Source organism: Apteryx mantelli, chromosome 3 (genome assembly GCF_036417845.1).
Source record: "Apteryx mantelli isolate bAptMan1 chromosome 3, bAptMan1.hap1, whole genome shotgun sequence".
Classification (NCBI taxonomy): Eukaryota; Metazoa; Chordata; class Aves; order Apterygiformes; family Apterygidae; genus Apteryx; species Apteryx mantelli.
Genome location: NC_089980.1, coordinates 105,467,358 through 105,486,252, shown reverse-complemented (window position 1 = coordinate 105,486,252; position 18,895 = coordinate 105,467,358). Strand labels below are relative to the sequence as shown.

Genomic DNA, 18,895 nt, shown 5'->3' with positions numbered 1-18,895 from the left:
AGGGGTACATACACTGCAGCAGCTGATCCTAAAATCTTCTCCTTCCTTCCCTCCATCCTCTGGACCTATTTAGAAATTTTAGAAATGTCACCTTTAACATTAGATGTTACTTTCAGTGTGACCATGAATCCATTTTTAATAGTGCCTTATATTCACACTTAGCCTACATTCGAATAGCAAAGCTGTTTGCCTGGTTATTCCTGTCTCCTGTGAGGTTCCCATCAAAATCAATGAGAACTTTATTTGAGTTGGCTGAGTGGTGTTTCATGTGCTGTTCACTCTTGACATTATGGTAGACAGGTAATAATGACAAGAGGAAAGCAGCTTGAAGAAGCATATGTTCGCTGTGCCAATGTATTATGGTTCAGTTTGTGTCCTGAAAGATGGATTGGCACCTACTTGATTGGCAAGACTTGATTAGCATCAAGATCTGGCTACCAGAATATTTTGGCTAGGGCATTATTACCTTTGGATTTAATCCACAGTAGCAATGTCTGCCTGTTTAACTGCTTTATTAAACAGCTACAACAATCAGATTTAGTGTATACATGAGTTTTCCCTGTGTATCCTAACTGATGTAGATGGTGTTTGGATGTACATATAGAGATAAGACAGTATTACAAATTAAATCAAGCATTCAGGAATGAAGAAATGTCAGTGTTGAGTGATGTGCAGTCAGCATTTCTCCATTTATGGGATATAGATTTGGATTTGGTCTTTTATAACCTTCATCCTTATAAATGAAATGGAGAGAAAGAAAAAGATACTCTTTCTTGTGACACATTTGCTTTGGCAGAAAGGCTGGAATCTTCTGAATCTTGTTGCAGCCCTTTGCCATTTCTCCTAGTGGAATGGCTGACAGCAGCAGTATCCCACTATCCTGAGCACAGGCAGAAAGTTAGGGCAAGCAGAAATGCAGAGCCCTGAATGGACAAAAGCAAATGGAAATATTTAACAGGAAGTAGGGACTAAGAAACTGGAAAAGGAAGGGGAAGAAGTGGACAATTCTACTGGGTGAGAGTGAGGGAAGAATCTGGAAGAAAGGTGAAGAAAATGAACAGGCAAAGAGATCTCATTCTCATTTTTGATGGGTTCATATTTCATAGTTGCAAGTAAAGTTACTGTACACAAACCTTCATGTTAATGTGAGTAAATATTGGAGAGACTCAATTTGATACTCCATTGATTGCTGAGGAAATGGGATCGTTTCTGGATTCCAGTTCGTCTCTTTGAGATGAATACCAGTTGAAACAGAGCTCTTCAAACATACAAAGATACTGAAATCCTGAAATCCTATTTTAGGTAAATTTGGACTAAATGAAGAATGATAACTGGAAAACCATAGCAGAAGACCAAAATCAAGTTAACACATACAAATATGCAGCATACTACCCTTTTCAATTGTCTGCTAGAATTTCAAATATGTTTCATAGTGTTCCCATAGTGAAGATCATCAGAAAATCCTGACCAAGTGAAATCTTCTGTTTGTGTGTGTGATTTCAGGAAGTCGCAATTGGCTATCCATATAAAACTGCAGTGAGGGAAATATGCAGAAATTATAAGAAATGCATAAAAATTCTAAAACTGACATTTTTGAATCAGCTGAATTGAGGAACCAATGTGAAATACCAGAAGCATCTCATAAAATGTTTGCATGGCCTGTGTATTCAAGCAGAATATATAGTCTTGTATATTGAACTCAGTAAGTTTATTAAATCTTGTGAGTTTTTTTCTGTTTTCTCATACAAGGTTGCTCATAGTTTATTCACCTGTCAGGCTCTTCAGTGCTCCTGGAGAACTCCTTGGCAAGAAATGTTTGCGTGGACTGCTTTGGTTCCATATGTGGAAGTTTCACTATACTTCTTTGGGGTCCACGGGAGATAGCTTGTTTCTAGCTTTGCAGGACACTTTGTGGTTACATATCCTGAGCTGCTTTCACTGTATAAGAAGTACTTTAGAGAAAATACTACAGGACAAAAGGAATTATTACTGTACTTATGCTTAACCAGCTTTTATTCTGCTTCAGCTTAATATTCCCTGGAGTACGGCTGGGTGCTGACAGTCAATTTAGTGATTTCCTCGACGGACTTGGACCTGCACAGTTAGTAGGCCGACAAACACTAGCAACCCCTGCCATGGGTAAGAATAATACATTCTCCTATGTTAGATGAGTAATAGTCATTAACTAAAGCATAATACACACTGCCAGACTGCAGCAGCCGAAAAACTTTTACACAGTGACTTCCTTCACCTTAAACATGAATGTCCTGTCCCCGATCACTAGTATTGCTGGCACACTGGCATCTAAAATGAGGTGAAAAACAATATTTTATTCATAGGTGAGGTGCCTGCTAATCTTACTTGCATTTTGAAATAGGGGTTGCGCTTTCCTTCCCACTCACAATTATTGCGGTTTCTCCAATCTTAGCTTACTGCCAAATCTCAGCAGTTCAAAGTTTATGCTTGCTTGCCACAGATTATATTGGATGTGACAGTTTCTTGCCAAATGCTGCATTCGTCCAAGCTTAGTTCATCCTGAAGTAACCTCAGGATTTGAAATTTCAGCCCACATTTGCAGTGCCCAAAAATCAGCTGTTGATAAAGCCAGTGTTTATAATGAAAGTGACAAAATCCTTTCTCACAGCAGCCGCCTGGGGCTGTCTGTGATCTGTTCTGTATTCCAAACCAGTCCGGATTTCCCTATAGTAGCATTAACTGTACACTGGTTACAAATAGGGAATAAGTTTATAAGCTGTGCAGCAGCATAACACTGTGTAAGTATTTTTGGAAGAGTTTGATGAATATGTAAGCAATTCTTAGATATGCTTCAAATGTTACATGTTTAGGGTGCAAAGTGTGGAGTTCTTCTCATCTTTGCTACTTTGAACGTACTCCTCATGTTGGAACTCATGAATGGCCAATGCTTCAGCAAAGTTGTCTCAGATCAGGTGCAGGAAGGGCCGCTGAGACGCTTCTGAGGAAGGAAAGAAAGACAGAAAGAAAAATCACACAAGAGGGTGTTTCCCTCTCAACTCATGAGCAGAATGAAAAGGAAACTTTCTTGAGAATGCTTTGAGTACTCCATAAAGCACAAATAGCTGCTGCTTGGCTAGCACATTATTAAGCACCAAATTTTATAAATACATACATTTTTTTATTTTGAAAGAGAAGATATTTGTGACATTATTCACCTAATAAAAATCTAAGTGTCTCAGTCAGTATGGATTATCCACATATATAAGGATCTAGATTTTTTCCATCTGTTTTCTTATTTTAATCTTGTTTCCTGTGTAAATATTTTCCTGCAGATTACTTGAGTAATATGTTTATTTCCACTTCTTAGAGCTGTTTTCTTACTAAAGGCTCAAGCAAGGTTTTGGCCCCCAAAAAGCACTCAGTGGTGCTTCTTAGCAGTTTTCAGAAGCTCTTTCATGTGACATCCTTTAGTCGGTGATGATCTGAAAATGTTTGTATTATTGCTCCCCCTGCTGTCTGCCTGTAGCATGTTTTTATTCGGATATGCAACATTGAGGCGCACTCTCAAAATGGTTCGTTGGAATTTTCCTAGGAACTATTTTTAGTGCAACACAGAATTCTGTTTATTCAAGCAAAATTTGATAGATAAAAAATCTTCTTTGCTGTTCTGTCATACCTCAAGTACCAAGATATAAACACTGCTACAATACACTGTTAGACAAGCACATGAAAATCTCATCCCCAGTTAATTTCAAAATGTGGTGTTTATAAATCTGGATGCCCCAAATTCTGTAGTTCAGGACTGCCTATACTGGGATTTTTTTTAGTAATTCAGGGTTTGCATATCAAATATATAATATATAAAATCAAAGCCAGGTGTGTCATTGATATAGATTATTTTTTTAATTTGGACAAGTATCATATAGCTGCATATGTCATACTGTGTGTTTCTGAGTCTAAGCTGATGCCATTATATATGAAGCTAAAGAGATCTGGCGTTTTGAGCATCAGCCCATTGTTAAGGCTTTCTCTCTTCATTTGCCTTTTATTAGTCTGATCAGAAGAGTGCTTGGTCCCAGACTAAGCAGTTTTCCTTTTCTGCAGCTGTAACTGGAAATGTCGTTCGTCAGAACTCAGCTAGTGAGACAGCTGCTTGGCTGCTCAGTAGTCTGTGTGAGAAAGCAGCTGATTTTTTGAACATGTTGGGTGATTTTATTCCCACCAAAATGGGTGTGAAATATTGATAAAAACAGGGGAAATCATCACCCCTGCACTTGTTAAGAGACCTTTGGAGGAAAAGACCTCATTGTGAGCTCCTGGAGGGCAGCACATCGTTCTCTGAAGCTGTACTATGACCTTGTGCCTCATCTGCTTGATCAGTCTGCCTTACACTGGGGATCCCGTCACACAACTGTAATTACTGAGGTTTACAAAGTTAGCCTGTTTCACCCGTTGTCCCTCCTGTTGCATCAGATGAGGAGTGTTCATACTGTCAGCTCCTGCATCTCAGCTTGGAGGCAGAAACTTCCAGCTGAGTGGATTTCTGAACCTGAACTTGGGCTTTAGGCTCCATGAGAGTGAGACTGCTCTCAGGGCAGGGCATGTCAGGGACTGGCCCACAAGGACAGTGGTCCTAGGTAGGAAGTTTCCACATAGTTCACCCATGCAAAATCAGAAGGTTGGTGGTGATACCATAGCATTGCTGTAAAACTTCTTCCCCTCCCTGGATCAGAACATCAATACTGAGCTCTGGTATAAGCTGTTCACCAAGAGGGCACAGTGCTTCCTAAGTATGCATCTTTCATTCCTGTTTTAAGGATGGAGAAATGTAAGGACTAAGGAGGAGAAGTGACAACAGCACCCAGCAGACTAACAGCAAACTAGTCTTTGTGTTTCTTACACCCTATCCCCCAGGCCATACTTCTTCTCTAAATGTGAGTTTCTTTCTTCTCCCTCTCAGGTGATATTCAGATTGGAATGGTGGATAAAAAGGGCCAATTAGAAGTAGAAGTCATTAGAGCCCGAGGCCTCACGCAAAAACCTGGCTCCAAGTCGACACCAGGTAAGGGAAAATAGACAATATATGACTGTAAAACAAGAATATGAAATATGCTGATGAACTGGGGATTGGAGACCTTTGAGCTCTTCGTTAGCTATCACTACATTGGCATTAGTTTGGTTTGTTTTTCAGCAATGGGGGCATGCATGGATATATTCTTTATATCTACGTTCACTTCTTACCACCTTGCATGTATTAATTGCATGCAATATTTCAAGGAGTGATTTTTGTCAACTCAATATGCTTTCTGGAAGGAATCTTTGCAGAAGTATTTCTGCATGTCCTAGGCAAATCTTATCTCTCAGAGAGGCTTTGCTGAAGAAGTCCTTTGCATTTTTTCCTCATCAAAATAAGAGATGGAAACAGATGAAAGTGGTTTGAACAAGCAGGGTGATAGAGCCACATGCCATGGTCTTCTGTGGTACAACAGTGCTTCAACATAGCAGGTTGCACCAGTGCCAGTGCCAATAATTTTTATAAAGAATGGGATTTAATATTGTATCATTTTATAAGAAAATTATTTTGAAACTGTAGTTATTTACAAAAATCTTTATTAGAAGAGATTTATATTTCCACCACAGCCGCTGCTTACCAAAACAATTGGAACAATTGTTTTCAGAGTGCATTTTGCCAAAATGGTACTTTATAACCTCCTTAGGAGCTGAAAATGAAAGAGCAATGAATGCCCTTGTTATCTGAATGTCTTAGTTTTAACATTCCTTTCAATGAAACATCAGTCTTCTGGAGTTTTTTGATATATCTGTGACCCCTAGATATACATAGAGACTTCAGAGTAACTAACAGTGACACCTAATTCCTGGCAGAGGAAAGTGTTTTTAAATTGACAGACATGAAACAGAATTGTTATTAGTAACATCTTGGATCATTAAATTCAAGGTTTATAAAAATCAAACTGATTTCTTATGTTCTGTGTCATTTATTTAATGAAGGTAGTTGCATTCAGATTATATAGCGAAGATAGTGTGTGTCATTTCTTTCCACTCAACTTCCTTTTATGGCATTTGTCCTCCAGCTCAGAAGTGCAATGTAGAAGTTTTTATGTCCAAACATAAAATTCATGATGTTCTGTTTGCAGCTCCCTATGTCAAAGTGTATTTATTGGAAAATGGAGCATGCATAGCTAAGAAGAAGACAAGAATTGCACGGAAGACCCTTGATCCTTTGTACCAACAGACACTGGTTTTTGATGAAAGTCCACAGGGTAAAGTCCTTCAGGTCAGTTGCTTCTTAATCCCATTTAGGCTATCATTTAGTAAGCACATACATATTTACTTAAGTTTAAGCAATATGACTAACCCCATTCCAACTCACTTAGCATTTGATTTTATAAATACCAGCAAACACATCCTTGTGGCTTGTGGTTTCAGACCTGTGAAATGTCTGGCTGTATTAAACATTTCTCTTTTGTTGACTCTTGCTCCAGTCCTGCCATTAGGTTTTCCCACAGGAAGGAGCAATCATTCACTCTTAAGAATAATATTTTCTTTACAAAACACATAATGAAATACAGTAGGAATGAACATATGAGCACAGGTTGTGGGACAATGCTGAACCTGCATTTCTGTTCTTACAGGTAATAGTTTGGGGAGATTATGGCCGAATGGATCACAAATGCTTCATGGGAGTTGCCCAGATCCTTCTGGAGGAACTTGATCTGTCCAGTGTGGTAATAGGCTGGTATAAATTATTTCCGCCTTCATCACTAGTGGATCCAACCTTGACTCCCCTGACACGCAGGGCTTCCCAGTCATCTCTGGAGAGTTCAGCTGGGCCTCCCTGCATTAGATCATAGTAGCAGGTGCTGTCTAATAAAAACATCACCCAGGATAACAATTGGAACTAGATATTCACATGTTCAAAAACACTGTTGGAGAGAGACAATCGTTTCTGGTTTTGCTTGTAGTAGTTATCCAAAAATATGTCTGAGTTGTTTGCTAAAAGATGGCTTAAACTGACAGAATAAAGGTGTATCACATACATACAGTCAATCTATTAGCAACTGTCACTGATGCTTATATTGATCCAAAAAAAGAGAGGGGGACCTTTAGATTCAAATCAAGTCAAAAATTAGTCAAACTGGAAGCTCTCACATTGTTAACAATGTTGTATTTTTCACATTTTGACAGAGCCCTCAAGCAGTGTTATCTTCCTGGTGTTTCAGCAGTTTTTCTGTACTTGTTACTTCCACTAGTTTTTTTGCCATGTGATTCTGTTAGTTTTGTAGAAGTCCTCACAATGTTAACAGAGACCCTTCCTTTCTTTTTCTAAACCAAACAAAAAAAGGGCTGAAGTATATCTCTGTAAGCATTGCTTAAAGTGTTCAACAGCCACAATTTTATTCCAGCAAGTTCAAATTATTTCTCAGTTCTGGTACTTCAAAGTCTTTCATGTGGAAATCCAGAGCAAATGACCAATCAAGGTTATATTTTAAAAATAAATAATCATCACAGTGTCACTTTTTCTTTGTAAAAAGCAGATACGTTTGCATTATATATAGTAACTTTTATGTTTATGATGTTTTGCATGGAAGAATTTTGAAGAATTCTGCAACTAATGCTGGGGACTGGTAAAAAGCAGCTTTAGTCATAATTTTGACATTGAATATGTTACTGGTAATGGAATTTTCCTCCTAGAAATGGAGAGGAAATATTTACGTTTCTGTGTATAAATGTATATTTGACTTCCCAAAATGTTGACCAGGAATGGATTGAGCATATGACACTTTCAGCTGTACCCAGGCTTCTCTGATGTGTGTCACTTCAGACACACTTGTCTGCCCTGGATAGAGCACGGTATGAGTTGTTCAATGTTTCACTGGAAATTCCAGTTGAAATATTCTGCACTTACTAATGTTTTTATCAAATTTTAGTTTACATTTCTTTGATGCAAGCACAAGGCTTGATTTTTTAACGCAAGATATCTTACTTTTTGGAGAAAAAGAAGTCAAATTTCAATTTGCTTTTTATTCGTTTGAGTTCTTGGCCTTGAAATCCCTTGTGATTTTCTGTAAATGTGCTAAAAACTGCAGACTCTGCAGGTGCATTGATATGTTTCCCCTCCTTTTACAGGCCATTCAATTTTGTGATCACACAAATAGAGCAGCATGACTTGGAACTGTTCAAAGCTGCATGCACGTTTTGTAAAAAGAAATGAAAAAGGTTATTTAATAATGTATGTTAGTTCCACATAGACCAGCTTGTATGTTGCATGTACTTGTACAGTTTGCTCGTAATTACTATACTGAAGTAACCAAGAAATCTAAGCCATCCATTTTTCTTATAGACATTTTGCAGGTTTTAGCCAGGCTAGGTCTGTGAGTCTGGTGCTAAATGTCTATAGATGGACTTTATTTTTTACCCTATGGAAAACGTGATGTAGTACGGACCAAATTCCTTCTAATAAATATTTTGGTGTAGATTCCTACTGTGGGGCTGTAACACATGTAGAAACTGTGTACACACTAGGTTTTAATTCATAGACATACTGCCTGCACCAAGTGAACTATTTGTTATTCAACATGTCGGAATTATTCTGCCCATCTTTCCATAGGGCGCAGACTGATTACTGCTCGACCTGCTGAGCAGGAAGAACTCAAGCATTGGTGCACCACTACTAGCTTCCATTCTGTCTTAGTGGCCAAAAACCAACTAGTTATAATTCAATAGTATCTTTCTATTTTGACCACTTGTCTTAACACTCCCCTGTGCTTTTAAATGAACTTCCAACTCATGTTATGTAAACATGTTTAATAAAATTTCCTTTTCATGTCCAGTGTAGTGGTTGTGCTCTCTGTATGTTCTGAGGTTCATCTGTGATTCTGCTCAGTGCAGGACTGTGTGAAATGTGTTAAGGAACAGTAAAATGATAAGTAATTTCTGTGGTTCTTTTGACTGATGTAATAGCGTATGTTGAAATCTGAGGCCAAAAACTAAGGCCTGGTGAAAGTCATGTTTGGTTGGTTTCCTTTGCACCAAGAAAGAAGCCAAATTGTGCTCTCATTCATTGAATCAGGCAAATTGAAGTCAGTTAGCCAAATTATATTCTGGTGAAATCAATCAGCAAATTTTGGTTGAGTGATGCTGCATCTGCTTACTCTAGGTCAGCTGAGCAGTATGTGTTGGAACTAGGCACCAGGTCTGTATTTGGTGTGTGCTGAGCTTGTAAGACATAAGAACATTTTCAGATCATTTGCACTTGTTTAAATCCAGAAATATGCCAATGTAGTGTCAATGTATGCCATTGTTCATTATGAATAATGCTTTATAACGATTTACCCGAGAGCAGAATTTGGCACTAAATTTTACTATTAGAGAAGCAAAGATTATGTACTTTGTTTGATTTTAGTTTTCCATGTCCCACAGATACCTGAACACAATTTTTAAATAACCTAAAGACAATATTGCCTCACTTTGAACACTTTTGTTAATTACTTTATTTAACTGAATACATGGTTAAGCTATTGAAAAAAATGAATAATTTAATTAAACATGGTAAATCTCTGAACAAAAGACATGTTACATTTCTGCTTCTGTGTGGTGGGAGTGCTCTGTTTAAATATAGAATTTATCACAGTGTTGCAAAAGCCCTCAGTTTCATAAATCTCATGGCTTTGGATATTGTGTCCAAAACTGGGATATCTTTTCCTTTCTGATCCTGAACAATACAGTTTAGCATTTCCAGTCCCCCTAGACCACAGAAAATGTATCATCAAATAACATATTGAACTATTTTATTTATGGTGTTTTTTCTGATCAACAGGGATCATATATGCGAAGACTTCAGGAAAGAAACAGTAGACTGTGCTAGGACAGATAAACTGTGTGCACTGCTCTCCTTTCCAGGGACTGTTGCCTTTTGAAAGCTCATTGCTGAGTGTTGGGATTATAATACAAAGATAAATCAACTTTCACTTCCCTTCTGTTTTTTCCCTTGAGAACACTGTACTTGCCTTATACATAATAGGCAGAGGAAGAAGCAAAGATACTAAACTCATAACTCCTGAGATGTAAACAGGCATTTATTTTCCTTGTGATGAGTAAATGCTCTACATTTTTGTACTGAAATGCAAATTTAGTGTCTCTCTTGTGGGAGAAGAGAAAGCTTTTGGCCTAGACCATTGTGGTACAGATGTATCAGAATTGCTGAGAGTGGGTAGAACAACCAGAGCTTCATGACCTTCCTTCTTTGTAATTCCCAGAGAAATTCTACATGCACTGTTGTTGCCGCCTGTTTTCATGGCCGATTACAGTCCTGAAAGTCGAGTTCAGCCCACGTATGATATGCTGTATATGCATGCTAGCCAACATGAAGAAAAGTTCAGAGTGGATCTGTTCTTCAGTGGCTGTTGAGAAATGTTCTGTATACTCCAACATTTTACTAATAGCCTGTAACTTGCCGTTTATGAGGTCTTCTGTTCTACCAGTGGCTGTTTTCTGCTCGCTCCTGTGTAGTCACTACTCTACTGTCTATCACCCGTTTAATTCCGGCAAAAAGGATTATGGGCCTCAATACTCTTGTCTTGCCTTAAGTGAAGAAAATCAGGCCAGAAAGCAATGTGGCTCTTCCTATTAAAGGCTCCAACCACTCATCCCATGTGACCCTACTGTAATTCTGCAAACATAGTAGAAAGCAACTGGCAACAAAGTAGATTGTTGTTAAAGGACATGGTTTCTCAACTCAGGCAATGAGTATTCTGGCTGTACTGAGTGATTAAAACTCCAGTAACATACATCAAGCCTAACAACATTCTCAGTTAAAACCTCCCTCCCAGCCCTACCACTTCTCTCTGGAAGAAAAAAGAAAAGGAAATACATAGGTCATGTATGTATTTTCCCAGTGGATGACCACATATGCTGGTAGTTAAATGCTATGGCTATGAAAGATGCCTGGGTGGCAGAAATGTCATATAAATCAAATGTTTTTTCTGCGTTTTGTGATCCAGATTCTTCCTGCCTGAGGTGCCAGCAATAGGAGGGGAACTGCTTTGACTCTTTCTATAGTTTAGCTCCTGAGGATGATTCAGCTCCTGAATGCACAGCCTGGTGCCTAACTAAATGCCCCTGAGTTAGGCACTTCCTATTAGGTGGTATGATTCCAGCCATAGTTGTTCATCAGAACATTAAGTCTTAGACATCCTGCCTTGTTCAGTCAAAACATCTAACACTCAGCACTGGTAGTAACTAAGGGAAAGGGTAAAAAGTAACAATCTGTAGACTGCAGTGTAATGCAGCAGTCCAGGCGAGTCAAATTTTACATACCTGCAGTTATGTCTTTTCTAGCACAAGGAAAGCATGCTCCAGAGCTGAGCCTCCCAGAGGTTTCGGTTAATAGTCTGCTGGAAGCAAGTCAGCTGAGGGCTTAGCAGAATCCCACAGGCGGACTCTGGACAACTTATTTTTAGAAACTGATGAACAGCAGTTACTTATTATAATGTTCCTTAGACAACTCAGAATTATTCATTCTGATTGCCTTTCTTTAACAAGTCTACAATTTCAGAGCCCTGCCAAAATGCAGTTACAAATCAGTAATGGTTCACTTTGTAAAAAAAACACTGGGTACATAGTGAAAGGTTGTGTGATATCCACATCTGCTATGTATTTCCTCTGTCTGCAGAAATTCATTTAGGTCAAGATTTAGAGTCTTTTTTTTTCACATTTCCTCCTCATTTATGGACGTAGGCTTCTGGTTGACTTTGAGAACCTGGGTATCAGTCTCTTTGTACCTGCGTTTTCTGATGAGTAAAATGGGGATAGGTGCAATACCCTATTTCAGACATAAAGGTGGAAAGGGCAGAGCATAAATGTGGAAAATGCAGCTGTGAGGTCTTCAGATACTAGACAGGCTTAGCAGTATCGCATCTTGTCCTGCATCCTAAAGTCTTTCTTACACTGGAAAGTATCAGAAAACAATGTTTTCCATACAAAAACTTGTCACTAAATTTCAGCTGCAGCCAAATAAAAGCTCTTCAGCCACACACCTAAGCAGAACAGCGTGGTCTTCTTCAGTTTATAACATCCCCATATAAAAGAGTATTTTATACTGAAAATGTGTCTTGTCCCAGGCTTATGCTCGCCAGCAAGTATAGCAGCACTATCATCTCTGTATTTCCAGTATCCTCACATTGTCCCTAGTCAGTACTGTCTGGTCTGACTTGCCTAGGCTGTTTCTTTATATCAGGTCTCCACAGACTAAAGCTGCTCATGTACATGCTACAGTACTAATTATAGAAGATGGAATAATCCCATTTAGAACAAGCCTACATACTCATACAAGGGTCAGTAAGACTGTCCTAGGTATTTTAAGAAATCTTGTCAAATAATTAACCCCAAAATATTAAGATTTGTAAATGCAGCAAGTATTGTAAATCAGAACTTTAATTAAATGTTATGGTATGTTCTTAAAAAAGAAAGGAAATCATTTTTAATATCTGTATTTGCATACTGCAGAAACAGTGCCTACAATGCAAACAGGGCACTATTACATTAATATGTAAGGACAAAACAGACTGATTATTAGTTTAGTAATGTGTGTCTGTTGGAGGGGGGATTGTCAGGAGAGAAATGTTTCCTAAATATTTAGTTACCAAGCAAAGTTTGTTAGAAGCCAGCAGCAGCATTATCCACTCTTTGAGCTGGTATTTGTTAAAGCTCCAGCAAAAGGAATCAAGAGATAGCATAAGAACTTCACTTGCCAATTTTAGGAAGTACTCTATTTCTTTCAGAGAGAGAGATAGTCTGAGACTAAGTGAGCAACTCCTGAATGCTCGGGAATGAACAGGCAACTCAAAAGAAGCTGATGATGGTGATTAAAATAAAAGGCAGTACTTCAAAACCATTTTTATGACTTGTGAAAGACTTACAATTTTGAAGGACTGAGAATGTAGCTGCCACTGGATGAGAGGAAGTCTGGATTTAGAACGAGTCCACAAATGTCCTTCATATGCTACAGCTTAGAAGGACTGGATGTCCATTAGCAGTCAATGCTGCAGAGCTTTTGAACATTTGTAAGCTTTTTTTTTTAATGGAGCAGTTTGTAGATATAGATCATCCAAGCTTTTCTTTTTGGAGATGGTCTGATGCATGCATGAAGTGGCAGCTTAACTTTAAGGGGACTTAAAGTGTATATTTAATTGTAATCTCAAAAAAACATGTTGTGGAAAAGGGGATGTTGCATCAGCCCTCATGAAGCATCAGCTAGGATGGAAAAGTCAGGTGCTCTGTGATGGGCAAATCAATGAGTCAAAAATGCAGGCACTCACAGAGGGCAGGGCAAGAGCCTCGAGAGCACAGGATGGGAGAGGGGAGAAAATGGCTGTTCACTTCAGGGAGGAAAGGGCAAGAGCCAGGAAAAAGAACGAGGCATAGTTCCTTAGCTCCTGTCTTTTTGACTGAAAAAGAAGAATAGTGACTGTGGGAATTTGGTCAACTCTTTAAAGCCTCACAGATGGCAGAGGATTTCTTCCTGAAGAAAAGGTCTGAGGATTTGGCCCATCTCTATTAATTTAGTATTGGAAACAGAATGTCTGGTGCCAGCAATATAGATGGGGCTTTTCAAAAAAGTAACAGGGTGGACAGTTTTCCTTCCTGATGGGTGGCTCTCTAGGAGTTAACAGGCAGTGGAAAATGAAGTTGATGGCACAAATAACTTTAGAGCTGCTCTGTACCTAATCTCAAATGGCACATACTGACTGCCATTGCTGGGAACTGTGAATATCAACAAGCTTATCACAGCAGCTTAAGACTAGCTTGATGACTTCTGCTTCTTTTTACCATGTATGAAAAAGGCCCAAAGATTTTAGAGGGAGTTAAAGTATCTGGTCTCCTACCAAATTTAAGAAACACTGTGGTTCCTTGCTCTTGCCCTTTCCCTACTCATAGTCTGCAAACTGTGAAACACAAAGTTTTGTGTAGTTTGGTACCTGGACTCCAGTCTGAGTTGCTCAGCTTTAACTCTCTGCTCTAGTTATGCCAGCAGTTCATTTGATTCACAAGTCCTTTGATGGGAAAGACCAGAATTCCTAAACCATTAATGTTAAAAAACAAAACTTCAGGCTTTTTTTATCATCATGTACACAGAAAAATAAGGGAAAAAAATCATTGTGTTTTCTTTTGTTAGAAAACTTGAAACATAATTCAATTACAGCCACATCAGAAGTCACTGCTGTGCTATCTATATAATCCTTCAGCTTCTCTATACATGCAGGCTTCTTTGTTAAGTTTCTGTTATGTCATTCAAATATTCCATAAAACAAATCCCAAAATGTAAGTGAGGAGAAGAGATATTTTTCCATGGTGAGTGACTCTTCAGGGCTTAACCTTCTTTTGTTCTTTAGGCCAATATCTCTCTGCAGCACTAATCTTTGCCTTGTTCTTCCACCACTTACTTGCCTGATACCAACTCCGAACTGTATCTTTGGTCTCTAGGGAGTCCCTGTTGGATTTGATAACATTTACATTCCTTCAGTGAGTAACTGTGAATAGAAAAAAAGTCGAGAAGAGTTTTTCAATACCTCACCTCTGTGGGGCTGCTCTTCAATTTGTATATGACTCTCTTAAGACCACTCTTTTCCTTTGTATTTGCGGATCTCATGCACATTGTGCATTTCTTACAGGCTTGGGATGTGATCCTTTTGTGCTGAGAAGTGTGTTGGAATTCTGCTGCTGATTTCAGTGAGACCAAACTGAAGGTGATTTTGTGACAAAAGGTGAACAATACATACAGTACAGAGAGCCTCCTTCAGTGAAAAGAACCCCCCCAAAAAGCAGCAGACCAGCCAATAGTTGCAGTTGCATAAAAGCAAAGAGCCATGTTTTCTGTGGAGGCAGTGATCAGTGGAGCCATGGCCGAGGTGACAGTCACTGGTGGCACATCCAGCTGAGGTGACATGCCAGTGATCAGAGGAATTTGCCTGGCCCATGAATTATGCCTGGCTTTTTTTTTTAGAGTGCATGTCCTAACAAGTAAGACCAGCTGCTGGAGTTTTCTGGGTAGTCTGGAATTCCCAAAGAGTGATCACAGAGCAGGTTTGACCTGAAGCTTGGTGACAGTTCAGCTGGGGAACGACGTTGCGTTTGGGAAGGAGCCAGACCTGAACCTTGGGATGTGCCTGTGTAGCACACTGGTGCTACGAGGGACCTGGATGCCGCAAGGGACCCGGGTGCTGTGTGGGACGTGGGTGCTGTGAGGGATGCTGCAAGTGACCTGGGTGCCACAAGGGACCTGGGTGCCATGAGGGATGTGAATGCTGCAAGCGGCCTGGGTGCTGTGGGGGGGCCTCGGTGCTGCAAGTGACCTGGGTGCCATGAGGGACCTGGGTGCTGTGAGGGGCTGGGTGCCACGAGGAACCAGGGTGCTGTGAGGGACCTGGGTGCAGCGAGAGACCTGGGTGCCACAAGGGACCTGGGTACCATGAGGGACCTGGGTGCTGCAGGAAGCCTGGGTGCTGTGTGGGAAGGGGGTGCTGCAAGGGATGCTGCGAGGGACCTGGGTGCCACAAGGGACCTGGGTGCTGTGAGGGTCCTGAGTGCTGCAAGGGGCTGTGGTGCAGTGAGGTCTCTTTGGCCGGGGGAACCGTGGCTGGGTGATGCAGCAGCCCCTGTGCTTTGCCTGCACCGTGCTCTGTGCACTTTTGGCGCAGCACCCAACGCCCCACGTGAAAACCTGTAGCTGTGTGTAGCCACTGTGTAGCAGAGGCTTATAAATAAGAAGCAGTTTAGAGAAAGCGCTGGGCTGCTATCGCACTATCTGCTAACAGCGAAAAAGGGCGAAAACCCTTGAAATCAATGATTCAGGATGAGCGATTCGTCCGGCCCCGCGGCTGGACGGCAGCCGCGCCGGGTCGCGGCCGCTGGGGGGCGCCAAGGGCCGCCGCTGCCGCTGCCGCCGCTGCCGCTGCCGCTGCCGCTGCCGCCGCCGCCGCCGCCGCCGCCGCGCGGGGCCGCCGGTCCCACGCGGGCCCGGTACCGCGCGGGGCTAGCGGCTGAGGGCGCCCCCGCACCGCGGGCCCCGGGGAGCCGCCTACAGCAGCTACTGCTGCCTCTGGGCCCGGTTCGGGGGACCCTCGGCTTTGCAATCACAAAGTTTTCAGCTTTAATGTGGGGGGGGAAAAAAAGAAAACAAACACGTTAAGCACTCTTCAGTGGAAAAACGGATAGTGTGGGTTTTTTTTCATGTGTTGAATGCATATCTGCAGATGCAGTGGCGCTGCGCGCTTGCTGGCTGTGCGTGTGTGCTGGTTTCACGTAACAGCTCGCAAAATAGTCAAAACTCATTCTGAGATGAAAAGTTAGGGAGGAAAATTCATAATGCAAAAAATAAATCGTTTATATTTAACAGTCTGCTCTTATCTCTGATTCAGTAGTGGTTATGAACTCAAGTAAATCAATATAGTTGCACTAAGTATGTTAAAAAAGCACATTTGTCCCCGTTTCTGCATTACTTGCAGTGCCTGATCTGACAGATTATTGTCAGACTACTTTGTGGTTAAACTACAAACTCTGTTTTGTTTTCTGAGTACAACTTTTATTATTAGACTGTTCTGTATCTTCACTACAGCTTTCTAACTTTCACAGTAAGCTGAAAGTCAGGTATATTAGGAGAATTTCTTTTGTCCAGCAAAAGCTTATGTTGGAGGATTATGAAACTCTTTTATGATAATCGGTTTAAGGAGTAAAAAGACATTACTTGTGACAACCCAAATGGCTTGATAACCAACGTAGTGTTCATCTAACAGCTGTTTCTGAAAGGCAGCTGACAAGGGCATAGGAAGGTCATATAGAAATGTCTTGCTCATTGAGACCAAGGGTGGACAAGGGATGGTAGGCTGGGACTAGGGAGCAAGGTCTCATACCTGGAGCATAAAAAAGCATGCAACATGGTAAGCGAACTGAAGCAGGGAGCTGCACAGAAGTGTTTGTTTTGTGTAGCTCCTTGCAGCTACTGTGGTGTTTAAACTGCCAAATGAATGGCCTAAGGCTTCCATGGCTTCTCCTATACCTTTACACAGCAAAACTGTAAAGTTTACTGGGATTGAGCTCAGGCTGAAAGGACATGGAAGATCTGGCAGCCCAGCTAACCCAGCTGTGGTCAGACAGCGGTGTATGTACACGGACTGAGCCTTGAGGCCAGTGCTAGAGCTTGTATCCCCGATTCCCAGGGAGCTATAAATAAACATATTGCCTGGTTTAGGTATCCCACCCAGCTGTCAGGAATGTGAAAAGGGGAGCACCACCAGAAGGGCAACATTCACCCCAGTACAGTGCCGAGCTCCAGCAGGAGACAGCATGCTATACTGTCCCATGCTAGTGGCAGCAGCACTGCAGAAAGGGGGTCCTGGTAGGCAGCAATGACAGAAATGCTCACTTTACGTAGTATAAAGTGGGGAGCTGGCTAGCGCACTGCAATCGCAAAAACTCTCAGCTCTCAAATTAGCTAGTGCAGCAGGGCAGCTGCAGTCTGTGGCAGCTTGGTGACAGGCGGCAGCACAAAACTTTTTTAACCCTGCATGTCCAGCATCTTGAAGATCCCCTCTCCTGTGCAAGACATCGCAAAGCCAGTCTGCAACCAACAGAAGGTGTCCCTGGCCTTTCTTCCCCTAGCTCCTGGAGCAGAGACTGTTCCAGGGGACATGACTAGTGCATCCTTATGTCCTGGCAATGCTTGACTGCCAGAAAAGCTTCTTGAGATAACTGATGGCTGGCATAGCTCACATCAACCTTTAACCTGCTATAACATGCTCTGAAGCAAGGACAGCTGCAGGCAACACTTACTTCTCTTCAACTATACTCCAGTCCAAAGCGCACATGCTGCCCTTCAGCAAACTAGTGCAATTACAGCTGTAGAAGGGAGGGCCTTGCCTGGAAGGTAAAGCCTTCAATTATGAAGGCCTCTCACTTCCTCATTTATGGTGCTGGCGAAGGCCTGCCGAGTTTGCTTCATGTGGGTATGTGAGCAAGATGCAGCAAGACATGTTCAGGGAGGTTGACACCAGACCAAGCCCTTCAGAAGCACATTCCTGAACACGCTCCTCCCCTTTAGGGCATTTTATACCAGCCACTCCCAGGTTTCCCCTCTCCTTAATTACCTTTTCTGCTGGGATGAACTCTGTATGTGTGTGCATGCATATATGGATGTATGCTTATGCTAGGAAGAGCTGTCGGTGCAGCTTTACAGCCCAATATCTTCTAATATGCTCCTGGCTTCAGGCTGCAGCTTTTCTTCAGCGCTTAAATGCACCATGTGTGGATACTAGGCAAGGGCAAAACTTTGATATTCTTGCACACAAAACACGGAAATGCATTCTGCCTCTCCACAGCTGCCACAACCATAGCTTTGCTGTCCAGGCGCTGCATTTGCTGGTTTGTAACAAGGTAACATGAGAAAACACAGCAGTCATTCAGATGGCTAAAGAAGACGTTGGTACAAAGCAATCTGAGGAAACTTTCTCCGAAACCCACTAATAGACTGGATATAGCAGTCCTTGCCCTGTATCCCTTGTAAGGCCCCGTTGGAGCTTGCCTCTGATAAAAGAGGCTGGAAGACTACAGCCTCAACCTATTAGATCCCAGCATGACTCAGATATATCCATCTATGATACATGCATGACTCAGAGCCTAGAAATGAGAAAGGTGTTTGGGATCTATGAAGACAGCACAAAATGGTCCAACCCTTTAGAAGTGGTTTGAGACCTTAGATTGTTCTTGTCTCCAGATCTGAGCTAATTTTTGATGGATGCAGAATTTCCTGTTTGGAAGTTAAACAGAGGGGCTGAATGTACATTGCCACGGGCTTTCTTGTTATCATTTTTCAGTGCTTCTGTGGAGGTTTTTTTGTATCTTTGCA

General features: G+C 41.3%; 1 protein-coding gene across 1 annotated transcript in view; it reads left to right on the top strand.

Annotated features, from left to right (window-relative positions):
- LOC106492516 (regulating synaptic membrane exocytosis protein 1) overlaps nt 1–9,551 on the top strand; it is a 207,654-nt gene extending 198,103 nt beyond the window's left edge. The window contains exons 24-27 of the mRNA XM_067294112.1: nt 2,027–2,139; nt 4,937–5,038; nt 6,132–6,271; nt 6,630–9,551. Coding sequence (XP_067150213.1) covers nt 2,027–2,139; nt 4,937–5,038; nt 6,132–6,271; nt 6,630–6,848 — 574 coding nt within the window. The 3' untranslated portion in view covers nt 6,849–9,551. The remainder of the gene's footprint in view (nt 1–2,026; nt 2,140–4,936; nt 5,039–6,131; nt 6,272–6,629) is intronic.
- Nucleotides 9,552–18,895: the final 9,344 nt, after the last annotated feature.